The 25,457-nt window shown below is 42.0% G+C and overlaps 1 protein-coding gene across 5 annotated transcripts; it reads left to right on the top strand.

Moving 5' to 3' along the window:
• The first annotated feature begins 49 nt into the window (after window positions 1-49).
• LOC133404389 (phosphoinositide 3-kinase regulatory subunit 6) lies at window positions 50-25,457 on the top strand. 5 transcript variants are annotated; one of them, XM_061680230.1, is made up of 22 exons: window positions 50-114; window positions 9,091-9,174; window positions 10,425-10,502; window positions 11,614-11,718; window positions 11,916-12,007; window positions 12,101-12,169; window positions 13,071-13,203; window positions 13,313-13,382; window positions 13,485-13,665; window positions 14,025-14,166; window positions 16,524-16,610; window positions 18,343-18,586; window positions 18,889-19,164; window positions 20,217-20,316; window positions 20,490-20,609; window positions 20,983-21,090; window positions 21,751-21,853; window positions 21,941-22,002; window positions 22,085-22,175; window positions 22,265-22,326; window positions 22,403-22,512; window positions 24,008-25,457. In XM_061680230.1, exons 3-22 carry the CDS (start codon window positions 10,445-10,447, stop codon window positions 24,162-24,164), a joined length of 2,370 nt encoding a protein of 789 aa, XP_061536214.1. In that variant the 5' UTR covers window positions 50-114; window positions 9,091-9,174; window positions 10,425-10,444; the 3' UTR covers window positions 24,165-25,457. The 5 variants fall into 5 exon arrangements, with proteins under 5 accessions (XP_061536214.1, XP_061536211.1, XP_061536213.1 ...); XM_061680227.1 differs by having other exon boundaries at window positions 11,611-11,718; XM_061680229.1 differs by having other exon boundaries at window positions 9,331-10,502.

Genomic DNA, 25,457 nt, shown 5'->3' with positions numbered 1-25,457 from the left:
CGGCCTCCCCATTGGTCGGCTGTGTCCATGGGCGTGGTCATGCTTCCCTCCCCACTGTTGCTGAGGAAAATGTAGCAGCAGTCAAAGTTGACGGCCGTCGTTGTCTTCACTCCAGTAAGGCAAAGTTTTACTTGATATAAGACACAGTTGACATGTTTGGATACATATATGTGTGTGTGGGTTTTGTGGTTTAGCTTCTCTGGAAATTTTTGGAATGAGTCAGGCGAGCAGGTGTTAGACCACTTATGCTAGTGTGTGTGTGTGTGTTAACTAGAATTCGCGTGTAACTTTAAAAAAATAAAAAAAACATTTAAGTGCTCCTACTTTAAACTACATCTCAGTTTTCAAGCTTGTATTATTCAAGCAATGTCAGCTGTATTATCTCCAAATCTCGTTTTATTCGTGACTGTGACGTGTTGAATACAGTATTAAAGTGCCATGCAGGTCCCTTGAACTCGCATTACATTGCTTCCTATTTTAGAGTAGCCTACCCTCAGGAAAGAAACCATATTGGGGCGACTGTGCATATCAATTTGCTTGTGCACTTAATGTACAGAAAATGTATACCTTTTTGGCTTAAGAAACTGCAGAACAAGTAAAATAGTAAGTCAGGCAGGGTGTATCAGTGTTTCCCAAACTGTGGATCAGGAAGCAAGTACACAGCTTGTTTTTATTCATTCATTTTTGTAGTAATTAATTTGATCATTTTCTTACGTACAGCCGATGTTATGGTAAAACGTGGTATAGTTTAGTAACTTTGGGTCCTTGTGGTGTTCATCTGGCATATGACCTATTTGTTGTCCAGTGGCCGTGCACATACTAAAAATGATTTTGACACAGCCCACAATGCTATTTAAAGTTATTTTATGTTATTTATCCTCTGCAAAGAACAGCGAATGCTAGTGCTGAACCGAGGAGGTGACAGGAGTTTAGACGTCTCAAAATAGAAATGAGAATTTTGGTCTTGAAGTGAAAAAGTTTGAAAAACCCTGCATTTGAAACACAGGAAGACCCAAGGGATGCTTGTTTACATGTTTTCCCTCCTGAGATAATAAAGACGTATTTGATAAGAGTGCCAGATGTGATTGAAACACCCGCGTGCTCTGCTGTGTCTCTTAAAATCTAAACGCTCAGCAGTATTTCCTCCTACTTCCTTGTTTTATTGTCCGTCTTCCTGTTGGCTCTAAGGGGCATCCCGGGTGGTGTTTATTTGCCAGTGATCCTTCACTGGAACTGCTGGTTAAATAAAGATACCGTTAAAAGCTGTACCTCAAATCTTGATCAAAGCCCCCCAGGCAGAGAGGGGGAAATCATAAACAGAGTGCTTACTACTTACTTTATTCACACAAGAGCTACAACCACGACTGAATTTACTGATAAAATATTTTATGATGTTTAGTCTTTGTTTATGGTTGATGCCATTGTGACTTACTGCGTGCGAGATGAGTGCAAAACAGACCCGGGTTTCTACCTTTGGCCACGGTATGGAGAGGGATCCTGGTTAAAATAAGCCATTTTAAACAAAAACGAAAAACTTTTCCAGAGGGAGACGCAGCAGCTAAAATGCAGAAGCCAAAACGTGCCATTATACTCTCTTTCCGTTTCAACAAAAGGGAGGCCACCTCTTTCCGGTTCAACAAATCCAACAAAAAATAGGGTTTTTCATTTGTTGGACAATAATGTCTTTATTTCGGAATAGTACAAAGAGTAACAATTCGATTCTAATTTGCACGTCATTCGATTTTAGAGTGAAATTGGAGTTTTAGAGTCCAAGTCTGAACCACGTTGGTTAAAAGTGGTGGTTTCCAAAAATCATTGCATTGATAACTTAGTGGCGGCACGGTGGTCCGTCTGGTTAGAGCGTCTGCCTCACAGTTCCCGTAGGTGTATGTGAGTGGGAATGGTTGTTCAGGGTGTACCCCGCCGGTGTACTTCTCTAGGCTCTAGCACTCCCACGACCCTAGTAAGGATAAGCGGCTCAGAGAATGGATGGATGGATGGATGAATAACTTAGTTTCTTATCCACAAGTTTGTACCTCTTGCCACAGCTGTACTACAGCACTGGTAACCATGGCAACACTTTTACTGCTTTTGTCACAAGAACTTAGCAGAAAATTCAGAAATCTCTATTTCCAGCAACATAGGCGCCACTGTGCCTGCACAAGACCCCCGGCTAATGCGCTAATGTGGATTTGTGACATAAAATCCAACATAAAATTGGTTTAAAGTCTAATTGCCACCCAAATGTAAATTTGACCCAGTTCTCATACATTCACACTCGCACTCACACACACTTATAGAAAGAGTGCGGGTGTTCATGTACAGTAAGACTGTCTCAATACTTTCCAACGCAATCCTCAGTTGGGGATTTCCACTCGAGCAAAGGCGCTCCTTTGCTCAGTGAGCGCACTTCCACGCATTGCTGTCAGCTCCTTCCTGTTTTCCGAGGCGTCTTAAGCACGCCAGAACGGAAACCGGCGCTCCTGTTTTCTATTCGGCCGCATTGTTCCCAGCCTCGTTCGAACGTCGCCACACGTATGGCGACTGTCGGCGGCAGCGGGCAAGTGGCAGTGCGTTCAGAGCAGGAACTGAATCACTTCATCTGTAAATAGTCCAGGAACAGAAGCAAATGAGCACACACGCATTAAGTGGACGACATATAAAGAAAACTGCAATACTGTCTGCTATACTTTTTGAAATACATTTTTTTTTTTATTCCGCTTAAATCCATCCACTTTCCTCGTTAGGGTCGTCGACAGCAATTACGTGGGTCAGCCGGAGCCTGTCGCAGCTGACTTTAGGGCAAGAGACGCGATACATCCTGGAATGGTTATTCAACACCATTGATATGAACTTATTGACATTTTCCTTGTCACATTGCATGTTTCCCTGGCTGCTTGTTGCCAGGCAAAGTACATAGGGCATAATCCCCTGCCCCTGCATAGAGTGTCAGCAGGAAGTGACAATTTTAATTTTAGCAACACTTTTCTCAAATATCCTGTCAGACCTCAGCTCACAGAACATAAATGGATTCATAGCGGGTGTAGTTTTGAGTTTTTTTCTTTGGGGGTTTTGCGACAGCAGTCCTAACAAGATCAGAATCAGAATCATCTTTATTTGCCAAGTATGTCCAAAACACACAAGGAATTTGTCTCCGGTAGTTGGAGCCGCTCTAGTACAACAGATTTACAGAACACTTTGGAGACATAAAGACATTGACAAAAAACAATTGTGCAAAAAGATGCAGAGTCCTCGAGCACTTAGAGCAGTTCGAACGACTAATATTGCAATAGTCCGGTGCAATGACCATTGTGCAAAGGGCGCTGAGACTTCAAGGAGTGTATGCGGTTTAAAGTGACGAGTAGTGCGATCATCTGGGACAATGTCGGTTGTGCAAATGTTACAGATACTCCTCAATCAGTGTGCAAATGGAGCAGATGCTACTCTGGCATGAGTGGCCAGTATATGCAAATAGTGCAGCATGGCGAGACAACTACAGTGAGTGCACGAGTAATACATCATTGGCCCCAACAGAAATGTGACAATGAACTCAAGTCAAAAAATTGCCAGCTTGCTGTAATGGAATTATAGGTTAGGTGTTTAAGAAGTTGATCGCAAGAGGGAAGAAGCTGTTGGAATGTGTACTAGTTCTAGTTTGCGTTGATCGGTAGCGCCTACCTGAGGGAAGGAGCCGGAAGAGCCGGTGACCGGGGTGCGGAGGGTCCGAGAGGATTTTGTACGCCCTTGTCTTAGTTCTGGCAGCGTGCAAGTCCTCAATGGTGGGTAGGGGGGTACCGACAATCCTTTCAGCAGTTTTGATTGTCCGTTTCAGTCGGAGTTTGTCCTTTTTTGTAGCAGCACCAAACCAGACTGTGATGGAAGAACACAGGACCGATTCGATGACCGCTGTGTAGAACTGTCTCAGCAGCTCCGGTGGCAGGCCGTGCTTTCTCAGAAGCCGCAGGAAGTACATCCTCTGCTGGGCCTTTTTGAGGACGGAGTTGATGTTGTTCGCCCACTTCAGGTCCTGAGAGATTGTAATTCCCAGGAACTTGAAGGTCTCGACGGTTGACACAAGGGAGCCGGACAATGTGAGGGGCAGCCGTGGCGAAGGATGCCTCCTGAAGTCCACGATCATCTCTACAGTCTCGAGCGTGTTCAGCTCCAGGTTGTGTCGGCCGCACCGCAGCTCCGGCCGCTCCGCTTCCTGTCGATATGCAGACTCGTCACCGTCCTCGATGAGGCCGATGACGGCGGTGTCATCTGCAAACTTCAGGAGTTTGACAGTCGGGTTCGCTGAGGTGCAGTCTTCGTGTAGAGAGAGAAGAGCAGCGGAGAGAGGACACAACCTCGGGGCGCCCCAGTGCTGATGCTGCGTGCGGATGAGGTGGCCTCCCCCAGCCTGACCTGCTGTGTCCTGCCCGTCAGAAAGCTGTAAATCCACTGGCAGATGGCAGGTGAGACGCTGAGCTGGAGAAGCTTGGTTGAAAGGAGTTCAGGGATGATGGTGTTGAATGCTGAGCTGAAGTCCACGAACAGGATCCTCGCGTAGGTCCCTGCACTGTCGAGGTGTTCTAGGATGAAGTGCAGTCCCATGTCGACTGCATCATCCGCAGACCTGTGCGCTCGGTAGGCAAACTGCAGGGGGTCCAGCAGGGGACCTGTGACACTCTTGAGGTGGTCCAGCACGAGACGTTCAAAGGACTTCATGACCACAGATGTCAAGGCGACAGGCCTGTAGTCATTCAGACCCGAGATTGCAGGTTTTTTGGGGACTGGAATGATGGTGGAGCATTTGAAACAGGATGGAACTTAGCACATTTCCAAAGATCTATTGAAGATCTATTGAAGAAAACTGAGCGGATATTCGAAAGTTGGTGACAGAAAGTCCGGAGTAGCCTACTTGATGGTTAGCAGGTCTCCCCTTGTGTAAGTGAGTCGTGTAAGGTCTCCAAAGACGGACGAAAAACACAAAAACAAAGACAATACTAGAGAGCGCGTTACCGAGGCGACCACACTGGTAGACGCCATCTTGGACCATTACTATGGATATCGGCAACAAGGAACAGAATCATGACCGTTTCCATTATTTCCTGTGGAGAAAATTGTTTCAAATTATGAACAAAATGGAAGATGCACCATGGGTTTTTGTCAGCTGGAACCCCTGCTTGAACATTCACAAACGGTACTTTTTTTCTCCAGAAGCTATCATCTGTTATCACCTATTTGCTAGTTAGTGAATAGGAAAAAGTGTAACTAACTCTAACCTTGAAGTGAGAGGAAGGATGGAGGGTGGAGCTTCAATAAAAAGTGCATTGCTGTCATCTTCTGGCATCTTTAAGCAATTACAAACCTTTTTTGGTGGACTTTCGCAATCCACGGCGAACATGCAGGGGTTCACTGTATCATGATTATGAGACGAGTTGCTTTCATACCCATCACTTGACTTTGTTCTTTGTGTTAAATACAAAATACGTCGTACTGTACATTTAGCACTTACCCACCTGGGCACACTTGCTCTAGTTATTAATGCCGAATTAGCTCTTTTGGCTGAGTTTACTTGCTTGTGTGGCCAAACAAGATGGAATTTGGAACATTCTCATTAGACACTGTATTGCTTAAACGCAAACTTAGGTGACATACAGTGGGTACGGAACGTTTACAGACCCCCTTAAATTGTTCACTCTTTGTTATATTGCAACCATTTGTTAAAATCATTGTTCATTTTTTTCCTCATTAATGTACACACAGCAACCCATATTGACAGAAAAAAAACTTAATTGTTGAACTTTTTACAACTCACAGTGCATGTCAGAGCAAATGAGAATCATGAGGTCAAAGGAACCGCCTGAAGAGCTCAGAGACAGAATTGTGGGAAGGCGCAGATCTGGCCAAGGTTACAAAAAACAATTCTGCTGCACTTAAGGTTCCTAAGAGCACAGTGGCCTCCATAATCCTTAAATGGAAGACATTTGGGACGATCAGAACCCTTCCTCGAGCTGGCCGTCCGGCCAAACTGAGCAATTGGGGGAGAACACCCATGGTGAGAGAGCTAAAGAAGAACCCAACGAGGCTGTGGCTGAGCTCCAGAGATGCAGTCGGGAGATGGGAGAAAGTCATCCATCACTGTAGTCCTCCACCAGTCGGGGCTTTATGGCAGAGTGGCCGGACGGAAGCCTCTCCTCAGTGCAAGACACATGAAAGCCTGCATAGAGTTTGCTAAAAAAAACACCTGAAGGACTCCAAGATGGTGAGAAATAAGATTCTCTGGTATGATGAGACCAAGATAGAAATTGCTGGCCTTAATTCTGAGTGGCATGTGTGGAGAAAACCAAGCACTGCTCATCACCTGTCCAATACAGTCCCAACAGTGACGCATGGTCATGTCAGCATCATGCTGTGGGTGTGTTTTTCAGCTGCAGGGACAGGGAGACTGGTTGCAATCCAAGAAAAGATGAATGCGGCCAAGTACAGGGATATCCTGGATGAAAACCTTGTCCAGAGTGCTCAGAACCTCAGACCGGCCGAAGGTTCACCTTAAAACAAGACAATGACCCTAAGCACACAGCTAAAATACCAAAGGAGTGGCTTCAGAACAACTCTGTAACAGTTTTTGAAAGGCCCAGCCAGAGCCCTGACTTAAACCCAATTGAGCATCTCTGGAAAGACCTGAAAATGGCTGCCCACCAACGTTCACCATCCAACGTGACAGAACTGGACAGGATCTGAAAGGAGGAATGGCAGATGATCCCCAAATCCAAAACTTGTTGCATCATTCTGCAAAAGACTCATTGCTGTATTAGCTCAAAGGGGTGCTTCTACTAAATACTGAGCCACGGGTCTGAATACTTATGGCTGTGTGATATTTCAGTTTTTCTTTTTTTAATAAATCAGCAAAAATTTCAACAATTCCATTTTTTTCTATAAATATGGGGTGCTGTGTGTACATTAATGTGGAAGAAAATGAACTTAAATGATTTTAGCAAATGGCTGCAATATAACAAAGAGTGAAATATTTAAGGTGGTCTGAATACTTTCCGTACCCACTGTATATGCTGACAGTGTAGAAAAGCCTGCAGACAAAAAAAAAAAAACAGACAAATGTCTAATTCAGCTCATAATCAAGTGTTCATGGTCTTCTTTTGTTTTTGTTTTTTCGGAAGGAATCTATTTATATGATGTTTTTCCTCCTCCTCCTCCTCCTCCTTGTCGTCGTCATCACCATCTGCCCACTCATTCAGACAGAGGAAGTGTTGTATACGTGTCAGCTTCTGCAGTGTGCACGCTGTCAAGTCCACACGTGGTCAGACTGCAGCCTTTTGCAGCCTCCTCAGTATACCAGAGTGTATGTGTGAGAATGTGCACGTGAAGGCATATTATACAACCTTATGTTGTGCCTCCCTGTATGTAGAAAGGACTGTGAAAAAGTGCTAAGTAATGTTGTCTTGTTACAGGAACAAAAACTCATTGAATTGCGATTTTGTAAGGCGACAACTTTATTCTCTACTAAGACTTATTCATCACTTACCAGTTTCATAATAGTTTGGCTTCATTTTTGTTAACTTACAACTTCGTTCTCAGATTTATTTTACGCTACACTGGTCCAATAACCACTTTAGTCTACCATGATTTTACAGGTTTATTCTCGTGATTACAAATGTATTCTCTTTAAATTTTTACCTTAATTCTTTTAAAACTAAGACTATGTTCTTACAATACTATTTTACTTTTATTCTCATATTTTATGAGATTATATGACGTCATATATCCAAATCTTTTCTGGTAATATTAGAAAGTTATTCTTGGAAAAGTCTTACTATTTTGTTGGTAAATTACAGCTTTAATCTTGCGATATTATGACTTTGGCCTGGTAAAACCTTTTTTTTCTTGTGACTTTAACTTTATTCTCGTAAAACTACAACTATTCTTGACTTTGTTCTCTCAATATTATGACTTAATTTTTGTAAAATTGTGACTTTTTCTAATGATATTCAGACTTTATTCTTGCAATATTTTGTCTGACTGTATTCGTAGTAAATTGCGAGTTCCTCTTTAAAATTACAGGTGTTTTTCTGCTAAGAAGTTCAAATTCATTCTTTTAACATTTCGACTTTGTTCCTATATTATTCAAATTCTTTTCGACTTGGCCCAAATACGCATTTGTAAAAGACAAACCCGGACAAAAGTTGTGACGCCGATATCAGGTGCCTTGCATGAAGTAGTGACCAGAAATTGTGTGAGGGTAAGCGAAAGATAAAATAAGAGCCACAGAGGGAGTAAAGATTTTGGAGGCAGGCGGAGGCTTGTGGTCAGTGTTGAGTTGCTGATGCAGCGATTGCAATTCACTGCTGCTTTTCTTACTGGGATCAAGGCTAAATCCAGCACACTAAACCCTTGCAATGCGCACACGAGGCCTATGAACGGACAAAACCTGTGTGTATGGGTGCATTTGAAGCATTGGAAAGTGGGTTTAATATGAGTCGTGCTAGATTTACTGGAACTTGCAACTTTCATGAAATCTGACAAAGGGTAGATGAAGGCTTCACAGATGAAGGTTTTCGTGGTGCGATTGTGGAGGCAGATGCAAGCGAGAAGATACAAAGTAACAAAGAAACACAAGGAATAGACTCCCCACCACGATACAGGCAACGTGACGTGACAAGGGAAACTTGACTTACAGCAACAATAAACTGACACAGACTGAAAGCAACCGGGGAACTAAATACAAATTGACGAAACAACGAGGCACACTTGGACACGATACGGGTGGCGTGAGGGTGCTGATTGGCTGACACAAGGAACAGGGCTGACGAGAACAGGGAGAGACAAAAACAAGGGACACAGGAAAACAATGCAGAACATGAAACAAAAACACATTGTGACACTTATCTTATTTGAAGGGTAATAGAAGCAAACCCAGTAGACAACACACACTACAAACACAAGCACAAACTCTCTAAAACACCTGCACATTCTGTGTACCAACTGCGTGCGACCTTGTAACCTCAACCCACCTCTCTCGCTCTCTCCTTTCTCTCTCTCTCTCTCTCTCTCTCTCTCTCTCTGCCGCCCCCTCCCCTTTACCCCCAGCCGTGTCATACACAAGTTGACTGGAACAGTTTTCTCACGGAGAGGAGAGTGTATGGACATGCAGGGCTGTTTGACATCTGTGTGGTAAGTTTGTATTTTTTACCTTTACATTTGAAATAGTATGTCCTGGACCGTTAGTTACTTAGTTATTTAGGGCCATAGTCTCCCCATTTGCACATAAGTCCTCCTTTACGTGCCTGGACTTGCGCACTTTTTATCTACGCGTATTCCTCCATCTAGATTTCTGACATACCCACCACACGTAACCTGAGGATGAACATGTTTCCTGAGAATTGGGAGTGTCATCGAAAGCCATGGAAAAAGATGAAGCACTGTTTCAATATGAAAAGGCCTGACACCATCAGATACAGTGCAGTGACGGTTCGAGGAGGGGCCAGGGGGGCAGTGCCACTCCTAACGATGCACTTGCCCCCCCCCCCCCCCCCCCGTGGAATGCATTCCTCCTACTGCATGATAGGATTCACAATATTTTAGTTCTTAAGTTATTACTTGGCAACATCTACGGAGAGCCATCTAACACACTTTAAAATGTTATGTAATTTGCAAATTGATTTAGCTTGTTGCATCATATCTCTCTTGAGATAATCTGATAATTTTGAGTATATGCATCTACATTTACAAAAGCTGTTTTGTTTGAAAAGATCGAAAAGTCTGAAAATACGTGAAAAGTCATTGAATTTTATTATGGAAAAAGTTAATGAACCCTGTTGGTCTTAAATGTATTTCAGACATTCACAGATTACAACATAGAAAATAAATCAAACTAAAATTCAAATTCAAAAAAGAAAATAAATGTTGTAATCTAAATTACTTATAAAGATATAAAGTACAATATTTTCCCTGTGGAAGTATAAGACTGGATTCAAACATTAATACAAAATCATTTTCTCTCAAGAAAATGCATAATCGCAGAAAATTGATGCATACTTTGAAAAGCTCTTTTGTTTATTTAGCTTTTTATTTCATTAAATATTGACTAGGTCCTACTTTTAAACTATATTTAATTTTATTTTTTTTTACAGTCATTTGTTAGTAGATAATTTTAAAATATAGCTTATATAAACAATTGCTAATGAATACAATACATAGGAGAAAATCAACACAGCAGACAATACTGGACATATTAAAATAAGTTTCATAAAGCGGTGTCACTCGTGTCATCAAACAGAAGTGACTTACATGATTTAACGCCTTCACACTCTCTTTGTCAGCTGCTGTAAGTGTCTGCGTGTTCACTTTCTGTTTGAGGTTGACGTTGTCACAATGTGTGTGGAACTTCCTGTCAGTGTCGTCTTTGTGATGGTTCTTTCCAGAGAAATAATGTGTGTGAGCCATGACCTGCCAGGCCCTTTGGGATAGCATGGGCAGGGCGTTCAACATGGAGTCAAAAGGTAAGCGACACACGATTGGTAACATTCTCTCAAAAAAGTATAGTGTTCTGGGGGGGGGGGAATTAACTTGATTGGAGTATTTAAGTGCTGTGGTACTTCAACTTTTGAGTGAACCCGACTTCCATACGAGCCATGGCAAGGCAAATTTTGTATTTTTTTATTTTTGTTTTGCTTTAACTTGCAAGCAAAAAATTGAGATAAGAGTAATAAGTGCTTGCTTCAAGCTGCTTATTGCCACTCCAAGTTCTTTACTTTACTTTAAAAATAAACATAAAACAAAGAAAATCACATGTTCTGTATTTAACCAAACTACATTAACTTTGTCTTATGAATTTCTGCTAGCTTAATGCTTAAAATTCAAAACACCATAGACGGGATAATGAAACTAGCATCGAAGTTGGGGTAATTATAAACCTTTCAAAACAACAACACTCACAGGTGTATATTCTTTATCCTCTGCAAAAAAATCCCCAATAGTTTACATGCGGTGGTGGCCTTCTTAATCATCCTATCCACATGTAGGATGTCTGTATGTATTTATACTGCCCCCTGGTGGACAAGACTCACACACCAGAATGAGCAGCACAATGCCCATAGAATTATGATTCAAAAACTCTATTTCAAGTTTTTTTACTGCATCTTTTTATGAAGTGCAATACTGCAGACTGATATTTTTCTTATTTAAAAAAATAAAACATTTTGCAAAAATTTTTGTTGGTGTTTTTTTGGGGGGCTTCTTTGACCATAATGAGGACAAGCAGTATAGAAACTGAATGGATGAGTAATATTTTAAAATAGTACATGTAATCATTTGATGTTTTATGTGTTTTGTCATTTTAACCTCTGCCAAGCACCAAGCGACATGTAATCTCTATTCCCATTCCCACCTTGTGGAAGGATGACAGGAATATGACATTACATTTTAGTACGAATTCAAACAGAATTTTTTTTATTTATTATTATTGTTAGTCACAGTGAAAATGGAACTCATGGAAAATGTACACATCACATTTAGTCAAACAAAAAGCATGCTGAGTATCTCATTAAATGGTTTGAGCAAAGTTTATTTTCTTTAGTTACACATTCTCTAACTTTCCCACTTTATCAGCAGCCGGCTGCTTCCCGACGTTTTCAGAGCGAGAACTGTACCGCAGCGTCCAGGCTGTGCTGCCGAGAGAAACAGACATCCACCAGTCCACAGACTGTCTTAACAAAGGTACTATTCATTTTTACAGTTGCAGTTGTGTAAAGCAATCAATCTTTTAATGCTGCACATTCAGCTGATGTTGTTTCTGCTACTTCAGCATCAGCAGTGTTCCGCTGTTAGTCAGCCAGTATATTCAAATTTAACACAGTCATACGAGATTATGACACATTTAGCAAGTTTGTGTTTTTAACTGTGTGCCTGTGTAGGAATGTTAAGATGGACGCTACACAAGAAAGTTCAGAACAATCCCGCCAACAGCTTGTCCCTGCTGTGGGTTCTGATAAAAGAGCTGGAGAAGGTGATTGATCGCTACACGTTCCTCTCGCACTCAATTTTTGGGGAATTTTAACTCTTGTTGGCTTGATTTTAAGATGACTGTGTTTATTTGAAGGCGGAGAGGTGGGACAGTCTTGAATGCATCATTCCTTTGCTCCACACGCTCATGTATGCCATCATTCAGGTACAATTTATATGAAAAGGTCAGATCTTTTAGTGCCTGCGGATTTTCCCATCTGTCAGTCAGGCTGCTGTTTACCTTTTGTTCCTTTATCACAATAAATAGAGGAGATAATTGTGTTTCAGTGAACTGAACTTGAACTTCACGAGACAAGCCATATGTGGTAACTTGCCAAAATGGACACAGCAAGCCGCACTATACAGCAGGAGAGCTATTTTATTGCGCCCAGCCAGTTAATAAGAACAATAATAACCATGAAAATTAAACTCAAGACTATTTCTGTAATATTCGACTTCATGCTTGTGTTAAAATACAACTTTTTCCTCTCTCATGACATTACATATATTTTTTTTTTAAATAAGGTGCTTGATTATTCATGTAATGTTTTAAAATAATTTAAAAAAAAATAATAATAAAATAATTATTTAAAATGCTAAAGAAATTACTTGAGTAAGAAGAGCTTACGATGTGAAATATGGTTTCTGTAATATTAAAAGAAATGCTTGAATTTTGGATAAAGTGCTTGAAATTATAACTTTTTCCGATCACAATAAATAGTTTTATGATTAAACGTTTTGTGAACGCATATAATAATAATGTTTTTATGCTCACCTTTCAGAACACTCAAGGACACCATACAAGTAAAAAAAAAAAAAACATTTAAAAGTAAACATCGAGTATAAAGTCTCATCCACATGGCAGTGATGTAGTCGAAGTCATTGTTGCCTTTATGGTATATAAGGTCTAGGGACGAGGTTGATTATTAACACAAAGGGGCTGAGGACAGAGGCTTGGGGAACACCAGAGCTAAAACTCATCTTAACAGTGGTTACAGAGTGCTTAAATTTGGCCTTGTAAAAATTTGTATTAACCTCCTATGTGTACGTGCTTATCCATATCCCAGACAGCCTGCATCCCAGATGACTTGTACAAGCGTGTTTATGACTTCTGTAAGCGACTGCTGACCTACCCTCAGCCCTACTGCACCATTGGCCTCAATTACACCAGGAGGATAAAAACCGAGCGCTCCGTTCCAGGTATTTATCAGTGTTTCTGTTGCACAAGCCAGACAAAGCTTCACAGAATTAATGTGGTACAACTGTTCTGCTTCTGTAGACTGTGAATGAATGCTAATTTATCCTACAGGTCTACTGTATCAGAGGATGGTGGTAGCAGAGCAGAGACTGAAGAATGACCATTATCCCTTTCAGGAGAGGTATGATATGAATTATAATTCTTTGCATACTTGTATGCATTAATATGCAACATGTCAGGCAACTAGATTTATCATAAACATTGTGTCTGATTGATTGTGTAGGGTTTTTGTTCTGGCTGATCCAGAGGTCTTTTCTGCCTCTCTGGCACAAGTCGTGTTGGCTGACATCGAGGCAGCATCTGCTTCAAGTCCAATAGATCACATGCGCAATGTGGTCCAACACTCCATCCAGGCCACTTTAGGCCAGCAGTGCCATGGACCTAAACTGGCTAAGACCTTAAAAGTCAGTGCAACAACTATGTTTACTTGTGCATTCTCTCCTACTAACTTATATTTAATATGTCTCTGAAGTCGACTGATGTTGTTACTGAGCAGTGTTAATTTTGACTTAGGAAAAAGAAAAAAGTCCCCGGCTCATACAGTATGTACGTGTCAAATAAAACATGCTCAGTGAAGGTCTGCTCTCCATTGGCGCTGTGCCTAAAGTAACACTTCATTAGAACACACGCGCATACACACACGCAGGGGTTAGACATACACACCCACTTGAGACCTTTACCCTCTTTGCTATTAATACCTAGCCTGGATGTATTTACCTTCCTGTGTATGTTCACCCACGTGTATTTCTGTGTTTTGGAACAGGATATAGATGTCGAGCCTAATTTTCAGGATGTGATTGCGACTGCAGAGCGGTGTGCGGAAGAAGGTCGCGGCAGGGTTGGCGGTGCACTAAAGAGCCGTCTTCAGCAGCTGCACGGCGACATTGTCACAGGCGTGAACTCGGGTAGGAAATACAGTACAGCACACTAGCCTATTTTGTCTGCATGAGTTTTACAGATGCAATTACATTCGGTGACGCACACACAAGCCATAGGATTTAAACGATCATCAGAGATGATATGAGCGGTGGCCAACCACTGTAACCACAGGAGCGTGTTATATGCGACATGAGATCAGATTATTTTAACCATCTGAAGTTCTCAGTGTTCGTTCTTTACAACCATAAAGTAGTCCCAAATACACTGTATTAAGTTCTGCTAACATGATATAAGACAACTTTAGGAAAGGGCTTGTCCGCCTCGGCTCGGCCTCTCCTATGCCCCGGGTTCGCCACCACCCCCGGCCACCGGTAGCCCTCCTCCTCCTGCTCCTCCGCCCTCTCCAACCCCCGCCCCCCCCGGCCGTCTAACCCGCCGTCGGCTCTCTCGGGTCGGCGCGGGCCCCGGCGGTCGGGGGCGGGGCGGGGGGTGGCAGCTGGTCGGTCGGCGTCCGGCAGGCAGGCGGCGGCGGCCCCGGCGGTTGCTGGGAGCTTCGCCGGGGTGGGTTCCCGGCGGGGGGAGTCGGGCCTGCCTCGCCGGCCGCCGGGCGGCGGGGCGGCGCGGGTCCGGACTGGGGCCATGATTAGGAGGAACGGCCGGGGGCATTCGTATTGCGCCGCTAGAGGTGAAATTCTTGGACCGGCGCAAGACAGGCGAGAGCGAAAGCATTTGCCAAGAATGTTTTCATTAATCAAGAACGAAAGTCGGAGGTTCGAAGACGATCAGATACCGTCGTAGTTCCGACCATAAACGATGCCGACTAGCGATCCGGCGGCGTTATTCCCATGACCCGCCGGGCAGCGTCCGGGAAACCACAAGTCTTTGGGTTCCGGGGGGAGTATGGTTGCAAAGCCATATGTGCGATGTTTGCTTGGGATGGCCACTCAATGAAATATTCTTGATGGGGAAAATTAACTAACAGATATTTCATATATTGTACAATAGTATATTTTTTAAAAGGATGGGAGGCCAGTAATAATAGCAAACTATTTGAAAGTGAATCAACAACGTCTCATCTTGTTGCAGCCAGGCTGTGCACACAATTTTGCCTTCTGCCTTCATGTTCACAGGGGATCATAGTCCCTTTGCGATGTGGGTCTTATGTGCTTAATACAGTTGGTTTTTCATGCAGCGATAGTTAATAGAAGAGGACTTAGAATAGAGTCTGCTTGAATGACAAAATCACCTATATACACGGCACTTACAAGTTACAAGCAATTATCTCTATTAATTGACACAAACACTAATTTAGGACAGATGACATCTCATGGTCACAATAATCTACCAGTGTTGAATAAAAGGCAACCGGACTACTTTGGTTTCATCCAGAAGGCTTCTTCTTTAACAACAGGAAAAAAAAAAAAAAAAAAGAAATGTATTCATGGGAGAAGGGGAGGAATTCATGCCGCAAATAGCGAAAGTCTGCAAATAATTGACGCCCCACCAAAAAGGAGTTTGTAATAGTGTATCGGTGCCAAAAGATGGCTGCCAAGCACTTAAAACAATGAGGGTCATAAAGTATCAACTTCACGATTCCAGCATATACACAATCATGAACCAACGTTACATAAATGACTGTATTCAGGAAAATTATTCAATAGAAACAAACCACCTTCACAAGAAGCTCATCAATTGTATGAGCTAGTATACTAGCCTAAATAACACACTAGCACAAACTAACGTGACATCACACATGGAATTTTAAACTCACTTTTTAGCATGTAAACAATAATAAAAGGGGCATAGGGAATGCATTGAAATTGTAACAGCAATGTAGGCTACACGGGCTAGTAGTAGCGGCATTGGGAGGGAAAAAAAAAAACTTTCACTTTTGTTTTGGTGAAGAACAAGGTGCGTTCAAGGCCTGCCAACAAAACAACAACAACAATGCAGACGAAAAAACACAATCGATGACTTAAACCTAACAAACAACACAGAGATTCCACCAAATGGCGGCAAGTAATCATTTTTATTGCTTTGGCCTGACCACAGCCAATAATGGAGGTTCCAAAAAAAATAAAAATGTAAATGCCGAACATATTCATCCACTGTAGTTCCTGCTGTCCAGGGTACTGCTTAACAGTGGTTGACATGTTTCTGGTGTCATCAAATTCCCTGACAGTACAGTCCAGCCGAAATCAAACATTTGACCCCGCGCGTAATCCATCAAGCGTTTTTATTTTTCACTGAAATCTATTTCCACTGCTGTCATGTTGCTGACCCATCTGATTAAACTCTTGTCGTCTTGGCTGTGAGGACGCTGGGATGTTTTGTTTTGAGTGTCATTGTGACACTTTTGGTCTTTTCCTCTTCCTCTGTGTAGAGGCTGCTTCCTCTGGACCACTTTTTGACTGCCCCCTTCCCAACCCCGAGATGAGCTTCCACCTGTGGACAGAGGATCTGGATATCTGTGAGTGGCCCTGCGTACTGTGGGTGGTCTCCAGGAAGTTGTTCAGAGCAGTCAGCTGAACTGAATTAACTAACAGTCCAAACAGTTCAACAGGGGTCAAAATATGCTCAAAGATATGCTCAAACATCAAAATATGCTCAAACAGTTCCTCGAGTTGCCCTCAATCATTTTGATCCTTTATTTCATAAAACCTGACATTTTGGTACTCTTGAGAGCATAATCATAGCGCTGCATTAAACACAATGAGAAATCCTTAGCCAGGAGGACAAATGCACGATGGGCGACCGTAGTCTGTTAGTATCCTAAGTCATAATTACAGTAAATATTTGGATAAAAACAGTTATAGTTTTATGTTCTATGATTATAAAACAATCCAATGAAAAACATTAAGTACAGGGTAAACTGAATGTACCTTCTTGTGCTGCGCGACCACGTATTCTAACACTACATGTCCTTTGTAACCTCATAATATTGTAAACCAAGGACCAGCTATTTTGGGACACCACCAATCACAACTACAGGAAGTCATAATGGAAGAAAACAGAGTAGCTATAACATATTCCCCACTTATGTGCAGACTTTCTACAAGATGTCGGAGTGTGTTGCAATTCATGTTTGGCCATACAGAAGAACAATACCAAAGAAAGGCACAAGAAAAAATGTTGATTTTGAGCCCATATCACACCACTCCTAATGATCATATTGAGTGAATGAATGAATCTGGCTTCCGTAAACCAGCATATACCCTGAATTAAGATTCAGATAGACATAAGGGGTCCAGTCCAATGCCAGTTGGATTAATTAATTGATCATGGGTGATATATAAAGACTTTTGTATGATTTTTTTTTTTTTTTTTTTTTTTTTAAACAAATGGTCACAGTCATACATGAGCATAATCCCAAAGTAAGTGTTAACAATTCAAATTAATGTCTGTAGTGCATAGTTATCAATAGCTAACCTGAAGACAGTCCTGTCACATACTGTATGCTGTGTGTCCAAATGCATTGTACCTCCCTTTCTGAGAAGACCGGTGGAACTGAATGTTGCAAAATCATCAGCGTAAGGATGGAAAGATGGCACGACACACTTTTTCCAGGTCACACCCGCGGCCAGCGAAAATGTTTTTCCTACGTTAGGCATAAGAATCCTGGTCAGTTTGCTATTTAAAGTCAGTGGGCTCTTTTCCTCTCTGTAACGACAGCTTCTTTAAACCTTCCAAGCATGATTTCTGAAGGGTATTTGGTCCAAGATGGTCATATATTTAAATATATTGCTGTGGATATGATGTGTTGTGTGTATTGTCCTTGGGGTGAAAGTGTGATCAAACACTGTAAAAAGTGACTACCAAGCTTCAAAAGCTGAGGCTCACGTGTAGGCGTTGTCAAAGGTGAGTATTTTCTCCCCCCAGGGATGACGAATGATACACACAGAGCTGTCCTAGTTGTGATAATATATCACAGAGTTCTGTGGTTTTGTCCACATTAGCTAAAGTAGAACATTTACATTTTCTCCATCCAATCCCAGCCGACCTCGGACGTACACCGAGGACTAGTCACCAGCCAATTGCAGGCCTCATTGAGACGAACAACCATTCACGCTCACATTCTCATCTCTGTTCATTTTAGATTCTTCAATGAATTTAACGTGCATGTTTTTAGAATGTGAGGCTGGAGCCGAGATTTTTCAACTCATCCTCTCTATACTCTTAAGTGACTGTATGAAAATCTACAGGGAGGGAGGTGGCCAAGTGGCTGCGATCCAGTTCTTCGTCGGAGCAGTTCTCCCTCAGCCCGGAGCATGAGGACCCCGAGCTGGGCGAATCCCCCGGTGACCTGTTGCCACCCGACAAGACCCGCTTTTCTGTCTTGTCTAACGACAGCGGCATCGAAAGAGACCTGTCCCACAGTGGTGACGCTTCGCCCGTGGCATCGCTCGATTCGGGCCATGTGAGTGCATCGTGGGAACCTTGCAAGAGGTACAAGGATTCGAAAGATAATACCCGCAATGGGGAAATTCACTGGTTAGGAACGAAACACAGCACTTTCCAATCATGTTGCGCTTCTTTAGACAGCAAACTAGTTGACAACAGCACCCCAGCTGTTGGCAGTCAAGTAGTCCACTCCATTTTGGCTCAATAGCTGAAACATAATTCAACATAACCAATTACTTAGCATTCTATTCATTGACTAAATGCTAAAAATTGTCTCCTGTACCCAACTGAACAGAACGGTTATGCTTGGGAGAAATTGGCTGAATATTGTTTTACTTTTTTCACAGCGAGCAAGAGTCAGTCAGGTTGGCACGACGTGGAGGCATGAAGGTGAAACCGTCCGTGAAGGATAGCGTGGCGCTGATGCAGGACACCTTGGAGGGTCATGCAGGAGGGCTTGGGAGCAGGGGAGGAGGAAGAGAGGTCATACTGCAGAGGCGAGCAGGAAGCAATGCCAGCCAGACCCCCTTCCCCAAACAGCACAGGCTATTTACCGCCAGGATTGTCGTCTTGGGGGGTGACAGTATAGTGGGCCGCCTGGCCAAAGCCTACTACTGCTTAAGGTGAGGGATTCGTTGCATACAGTAGCTTGTGGTTTGTTACGAAGGCCAGCAAAGTTACTCGGCTGGAAGTAAACTGTAGTCATCTAATGCATGACAAAACTTCTGCCTTAACTGCTCGGTTTTGCTAGTGCAATACATTGTACTGAGCTATTTTGCGCCTTTCATGTAGCTAAATAAGGTAACCCAAAATGATTTGAAAATATATTATTTGATACGGCGCACAACCAGTTCAGGGTGTACCCCGCCTCCTGCCCGATGTTAGCTGGGATAGGCTCCAGCACTCCCGCGACCCTTGTGAGGATAACCGGCTCAGATAATGGATGGATGGATGGATGGATGGATGATACGGCGCATGCATGGTTTTTGTTTTGCTTTGTTTTAATGAGAATGGTAGCGGAACACAGATCTTCACCAAAGAGGAACAGTTTGGATTTGTATTTAAAATTCTTGCTTAATTTACTTGGACAAGAAAATCACACACAAAAAAATAAAATCTGAAAATGTAGATGAATAAGTTGAATGAAAATAACCACAGAGCAAAAGAAAAGCATTGTAAATATAGCATTTGATACAGTTCAAGCTTGGGACCTCCTAAGATTCTGCAGTTGTACTTAATAATGTGGACAGTGTGTGTAATTTTTTCGAAACTACATTAGTAGCAGAGTGCAGATCTCCACCAAAAACCATTAATTTGAATCAGCACCAACACCTTTGGTGATAACCACCTTCTGTATATGCCTCAATTTTGTCATGAAGTACATGGAAAATCTATCAAGAAATTAAGAAAAAAATACTTTTAAAAATATTTAGTATAGAATTTTTGCATATATTTATTTGACACTATTGCAAGTAGCTAAAAAAAAGTAACTAAAATAAAAAAAATTCCAGCAATAATGTCATTAGATTGGCCCAGTGTAACTACAGTAAATTGGCCTATTGGTAGTATGAGTCATTCGAGTACTAAAAATACTCTTATATGATCTCTGTTGAGAACGTCATCATCTGGCATGAATATTGTTTGCGCTTCTCACGCATCTCGCCCTCCGTTGCAGGAAAAGGGAAGCCCGCAGAATTTGTCTTACCATGAAAGTCAGCCTGCAATTTTACTACATCCCTGTTTGCGCCGCAGCAACCGCCACTTCGTCTGACAAGGTGAGGCAACTTCCCCCTCGCCAGTAATGTGCACTGCCCGTCTTTTTTTCCCCTTCTTTTTTTATACGAAAACACCTTTTAGTGAACTTCCTTAAAATGTGTGTTTGCTGTTTGGACACTTAACAGTATTCGTCTGTTAGGGTAATTCTTCTTCTCTACTTAACTTCTTATAGGAGAACCATCAGTCCAAGCAGACTCCATGCACTCTAGGGTCATATTTGAGCACAGTGGACCCGTGGTACAACTGCAACATCAGCAGTTTGGGCTGCATGATCCCCAAACTAGCTAAAATGGTAAGAAAAAAACAACAACAACTAAAATTTACAAGTAAACCTGACACCAGAGGCCTCAAGCACACTCCATGCACTGGGTTGTGGCGTTTGTCTTCACATGCTGTTGGCATGGCAACATAGAAAGTTGCACAAGATATCTTACTCAGTAGCGTGTATATGTAAACAGGAAAAAGGACTGCAATTACATCTATAAACGTCTTATGTGGACTTATTTGCGATCACCAGCCGCAGCATTAGGTACACCTGCGCAATCTAATGAGATCTATGATCAAAATGCTTTTACAATGACAATAATGCTTAGTTTACAAATAAATGTTTTACATGATCATTTCTTAACTTGCCACAAGTAATCACTTTTCTTTTTCTTTTGCAGCAACAAACAAACCCATCAAAGCCGAAAGAGCCATTTGTGTCAGACGTTATTTCCTACTACGTGCGAATGGGCCAGCAGCCGGTGTACTTCAACATCTACTTTGTTAAGGTATTCTGGTACATTCATTTTCTGTTCTGCTTATCGTCCTCACTCGGGTCGTGGGTGTCATTGGGCGAGAGGTCGGGTCCACCCTTTGGACTGGTTGCCAGCCAGCCAATCACAGGCACTTAGAGACAAGCAACCACTCACAGTGGCGTGCATTCCTAAGGACAATTTAGTCTTCAATTAACCTATAAAGCATGTTTTTGGAATGTGGTAGGGAGCTGGAATACCCGGAGAAAGCCCACACAAGAATAATATGCAAAAGAATATGCAAACTCCACACTAGCCCAGAGTCCAACCCCACTTTCAGGACTGTGACGTGCTTTTGCTAACCACTTGCCATTGAAGTCCTGCACAAAATTGACCTTTAATAAAAAACCTTTGCATATTTTAAGTTTTGGAACATTATTTGTGTTGGTTTATATCTCTACTCTGGTTTGCTTAAGATATGTATTTTGTTTTTGCATTTTTAAAGTATAAACTTCTACAAATAAAGAAATAATAAAGCAGGAACAAGGTTGTGACTTATGTTTTACATCTTCATTTTAGTTCCAAACAATGTTTTTTTTTTTTTAAAAGTACATCTCGAATCAGTACATTTAAAGCCATCAACACAGTTCTGTTTAGTTAAAAAAATAAAACTCATGCCCTTGTTTTTTATTTTAGATTACCTTTACAAGCATGACCAAGAGCCCAGTGGAGGATGTCTTTCTGACACATTTAGAAGTGGACGTTCCTGACCTCAGACACTCTTCAGCGCCAATGAGAGGTGATTTAAGTTCAGAGACACACTGATCTATCCCTGCATATTTATGTACAGTAATGATGATTGACAGCATAACTCTCCCTGAAACAGAGAAGCAGAAGAAGTGTGTAGCAGATGTATGTGGAGCTCTTGTCTGCATCAGTTACAAAAAAGTGAGTTTTTATTGCCATTATTTTTTGATTTTGCATTGTTGTAATACCTGCATGCCTCATTACTTCTCTTGCGTGTGTGTAGGTGACACTAAGTGGCCGCGACGCTGACAGAGGCCTCCCCATGAGGACAACAGGCGGTCACGTCAGTGCTATTCCCTCGAGTGCAAAAGATGGTTTATTCCTTTCTTAGTATTTCTTATTAAAATGTTCCGACTTGATGTCGTTGTTAAAGGTGTGTTTCATTCTCTCTCTGTACTTGTAGATCTCAACTGTTTGACGCTCACCTTGAAAGAATGGCAAGCAAAAGCTAAAAACAACAATGTGGTATGTTTTCATCACTGTTTTTTTCCAATGGAATGTTCATATTTAACATTAGTAACTTCGATTTTGACATTTGCAGGAGTTCAAAATTAGGAGCAACAACATCAAGATGTGTTCACTGGAGAGTCGGTCATCGCTCAGAATTACATTAGACAGAGATTGTCAAAGGATCTACAATGATGTTCACAGGTAAGAAGGGATTGTTGTAGCCTTTAAATAAGGACAAAATCATCACCTCTTTTATATCTTGTGTCAATCAAATAGCAACACAAGAGTACGTCGCACAGCCTTCTTGGGCTTAAACATTTGTCACCTGTAAAACCAATGAGTAACCCACGATCCCTTTCTTTACATAGGGACAGTTTGCCATTGCAGCGGCAAAAGTGGCCCTTAAAATGTTCGACCCGCATAGCGGCCTTGATTGACACGGGAACAAATAAATGTTTGTATTGGTCGTGCCTGCACAAGGCAAGCATATATTTCTTCGCAGAATTCAAAAGACCATATTCACAGAGCTTATGAGCAGTGTCTGATAAAATGGTGTTTCCCTGTTTAATAGTGACTTGCTTGAAAAAGTCCCATGGATTAAAGGAGTTCTAACTAGGATAGAAATCCCAGTTTTATTTTTAACTGTTAAATTACCAAACCAGCCTGTGATAACTCTTGACAGAGGACTGACTAAATTGTCACTCTGCTGAAAATTAGCATGGCGTTTTTACAAACTTCAATTACTCTCAGCCTGCAGTGAAAATGAAGATGCTGGTGGGTTCTAGTATAAACATTGTGCGCCAGCTCAAGTTGCACGTCGAGCGGGTTTTCACCTGCGAGACGTCTGGACCCTTGGACGCCAACTGATCTGGAATCAAGCAGCATCTCTACAGTTTTAGTTGTGTTAACATGCAGCAAGTGCACATCACTCCAGTGGACAAACTTGCTGTTTTTGGTGAGCAGGCTAAGAAATTGTCTTCAGAACATTTTTAGTATGGTTGGCTCAGAGCTGAAAGAGTTGTTGGTATACAATGTGAACAGAAAGATTTTTCCAGTGTCTTGGTACTAGATGTTCCATGTCACGTTGAAATGTTTGTCTAATCTGGATCGGATTGAGGTTACTGTAAATTCGGTGTGACTTTACAGTTTCTGAACCTGCAACCAAGTCCTTTGACAGAAATGTGAAAGGAGAAAATGGCTGGATTGAATGGGGGAAAATACCTGCTCGTCATCAAATATACATATATGGAGTACAGTGCAATATTCCAATTTAGTTTTGGGGTGGAAGAAATATGCCTCTGAAGTCCTCAAATCAAGTTTTTTTGTGTGTGTACGTGTTATTGGAGACTGATACTCTCCAGAGTAGGGGATGCTCCAGAGTGCTCGTGTCTTGGCTGACAAAGCACTGCGGCTTTCAAAAAGCTAGCCAAGAGTGTCCCTCTCTCATTAAATATTCAAGCGAGACTATAATTTTGGACTATAAACAGCTTGATTACTTCTCCGTCCCAAACCAATGTCTCTATTTTGGTTGCAGTAGCTCATTGTGGACCTAAAATCACCAGGCCTGCTATAGAAATATAGAGAATAGAGCTCTACATGAATGCATATTCATTCAGTCTTTCTTGTGCATGTTTGTATTCCATGCATGTACAAAATAAATATGTCCAATGTTCCCTCTTGCTGTGATGTGCCGCAGCATTGAAATCCTTCCCTGCCTTGATCCTGGATACTGCGTCCAAAAAAATAGGATGTCCAAATTGAACCTGGGTGGGGACAAGGACGCGGGACTGAGCAAGTACATGAGTAAAGGACTTCCTCTGCCTGTCAACACGTTTGCCGGCATCATCAACTGACCTGAGCAGAAAGACGCACGGACGACATATGTGGATGGAAAAGCCTGGCAATCAAATCATCTGAACAAATGCAGTGCTTTTTACCATTTCTTCCCACTGTGCAGACATCCATTTAACATGGATTCACCTTGCATTCATTAGTGCCTGTAAAAGTACTCACTGGCCACTTGATTAGGTACACCTGCACAATCTGATGACGTGGATCTCGTTTACTTGTGGAAGTGTAGCGCAAAGTGTGCGCTGATAGTGGTGTCATTGAATTTGCACCACATAATGAACTGTGCCGAACCACATACAGAACTGACACAACTACCTTGTCTTGACCTGAGAAGAGTCTTTAAAGCTAGTGAACATGCAGTGGAACCTCCAAAGCGGAACACTATTTGTTCCATGATATCAGTTGACTTCCAAGTTGTTCCCCATCAGGAAATAATGGATAGTGAAATCATTACAGTCTCAAATTAACTTTAAGTAACATTTTAAAACGTTAACCACTGTATTAATATAAAAGAAAATTACTCTCTGTTTTGAAGATGCTAAAAAACACTTAAAGCAGAAGAAACAGGAAGAGGATTTAAGGCAACGTACCAAGCTCAGCAGGTAGGGTCGGCCCGAGAAGGACAGCCGGTTATCTACAAGCTGCAGTCGCTGTTCACTGCAGAGATTAGCCAGCCACCGGTTAAGTGAGAATAATCTCCGAAACCTCTCATCATTCCTTCTCTCAGGTAAAGGACCAGAGACAATTACTCGTTAACAGCAGTTAACTCATTTTTACGCTTGTATCACAGTGGGAAATGTCGCCCAAGTCCACGTGCTGTAGAGAATGAGTGGACCCTCCAAATTGTACGACTTTCAGGGGTGTTTGACTTTGGAGGTTCCACTTTATAGGCAAGATTCTGTTCTACAAACTTGTTTCTGAAAAGGCAAAATGGGATGAAAGTGTAAATTGCTCACACGCAACCAATCGGAACCTCAGTATCTTGTTGTCGCGTTCTTGTTGACGTTGCATGTTTTTTTTTTTTTTGCCAAATCCTTGGTGATGGTTTGAGAGCAGCTGTGTGTGTGTGTGTGTGTGTGTGTGTGTGTGTGTTGTGATTGCACATCAGAGTCATTCATTGTCAAGGGCCTGTTGAAGAGCTGACACTTCTATTCATAGGAAAATGTGATTGCATCTCTTCACACAAGCCACCTATAGCCATCTGACCCAATTGCAGTATACACACGAGTGTAGTCTTTTGTGCATAAATGTGTGTGTGTATATGTTGACAATCACGTGTAATGTAAATGCTAAAT

Source organism: Phycodurus eques, chromosome 6 (genome assembly GCF_024500275.1).
Source record: "Phycodurus eques isolate BA_2022a chromosome 6, UOR_Pequ_1.1, whole genome shotgun sequence".
NCBI classification, from domain to species: domain Eukaryota; kingdom Metazoa; phylum Chordata; class Actinopteri; order Syngnathiformes; family Syngnathidae; genus Phycodurus; species Phycodurus eques.
Note: the sequence above shows the minus strand (reverse complement) of the source record. Positions and strands in the feature narration are given on the sequence as shown.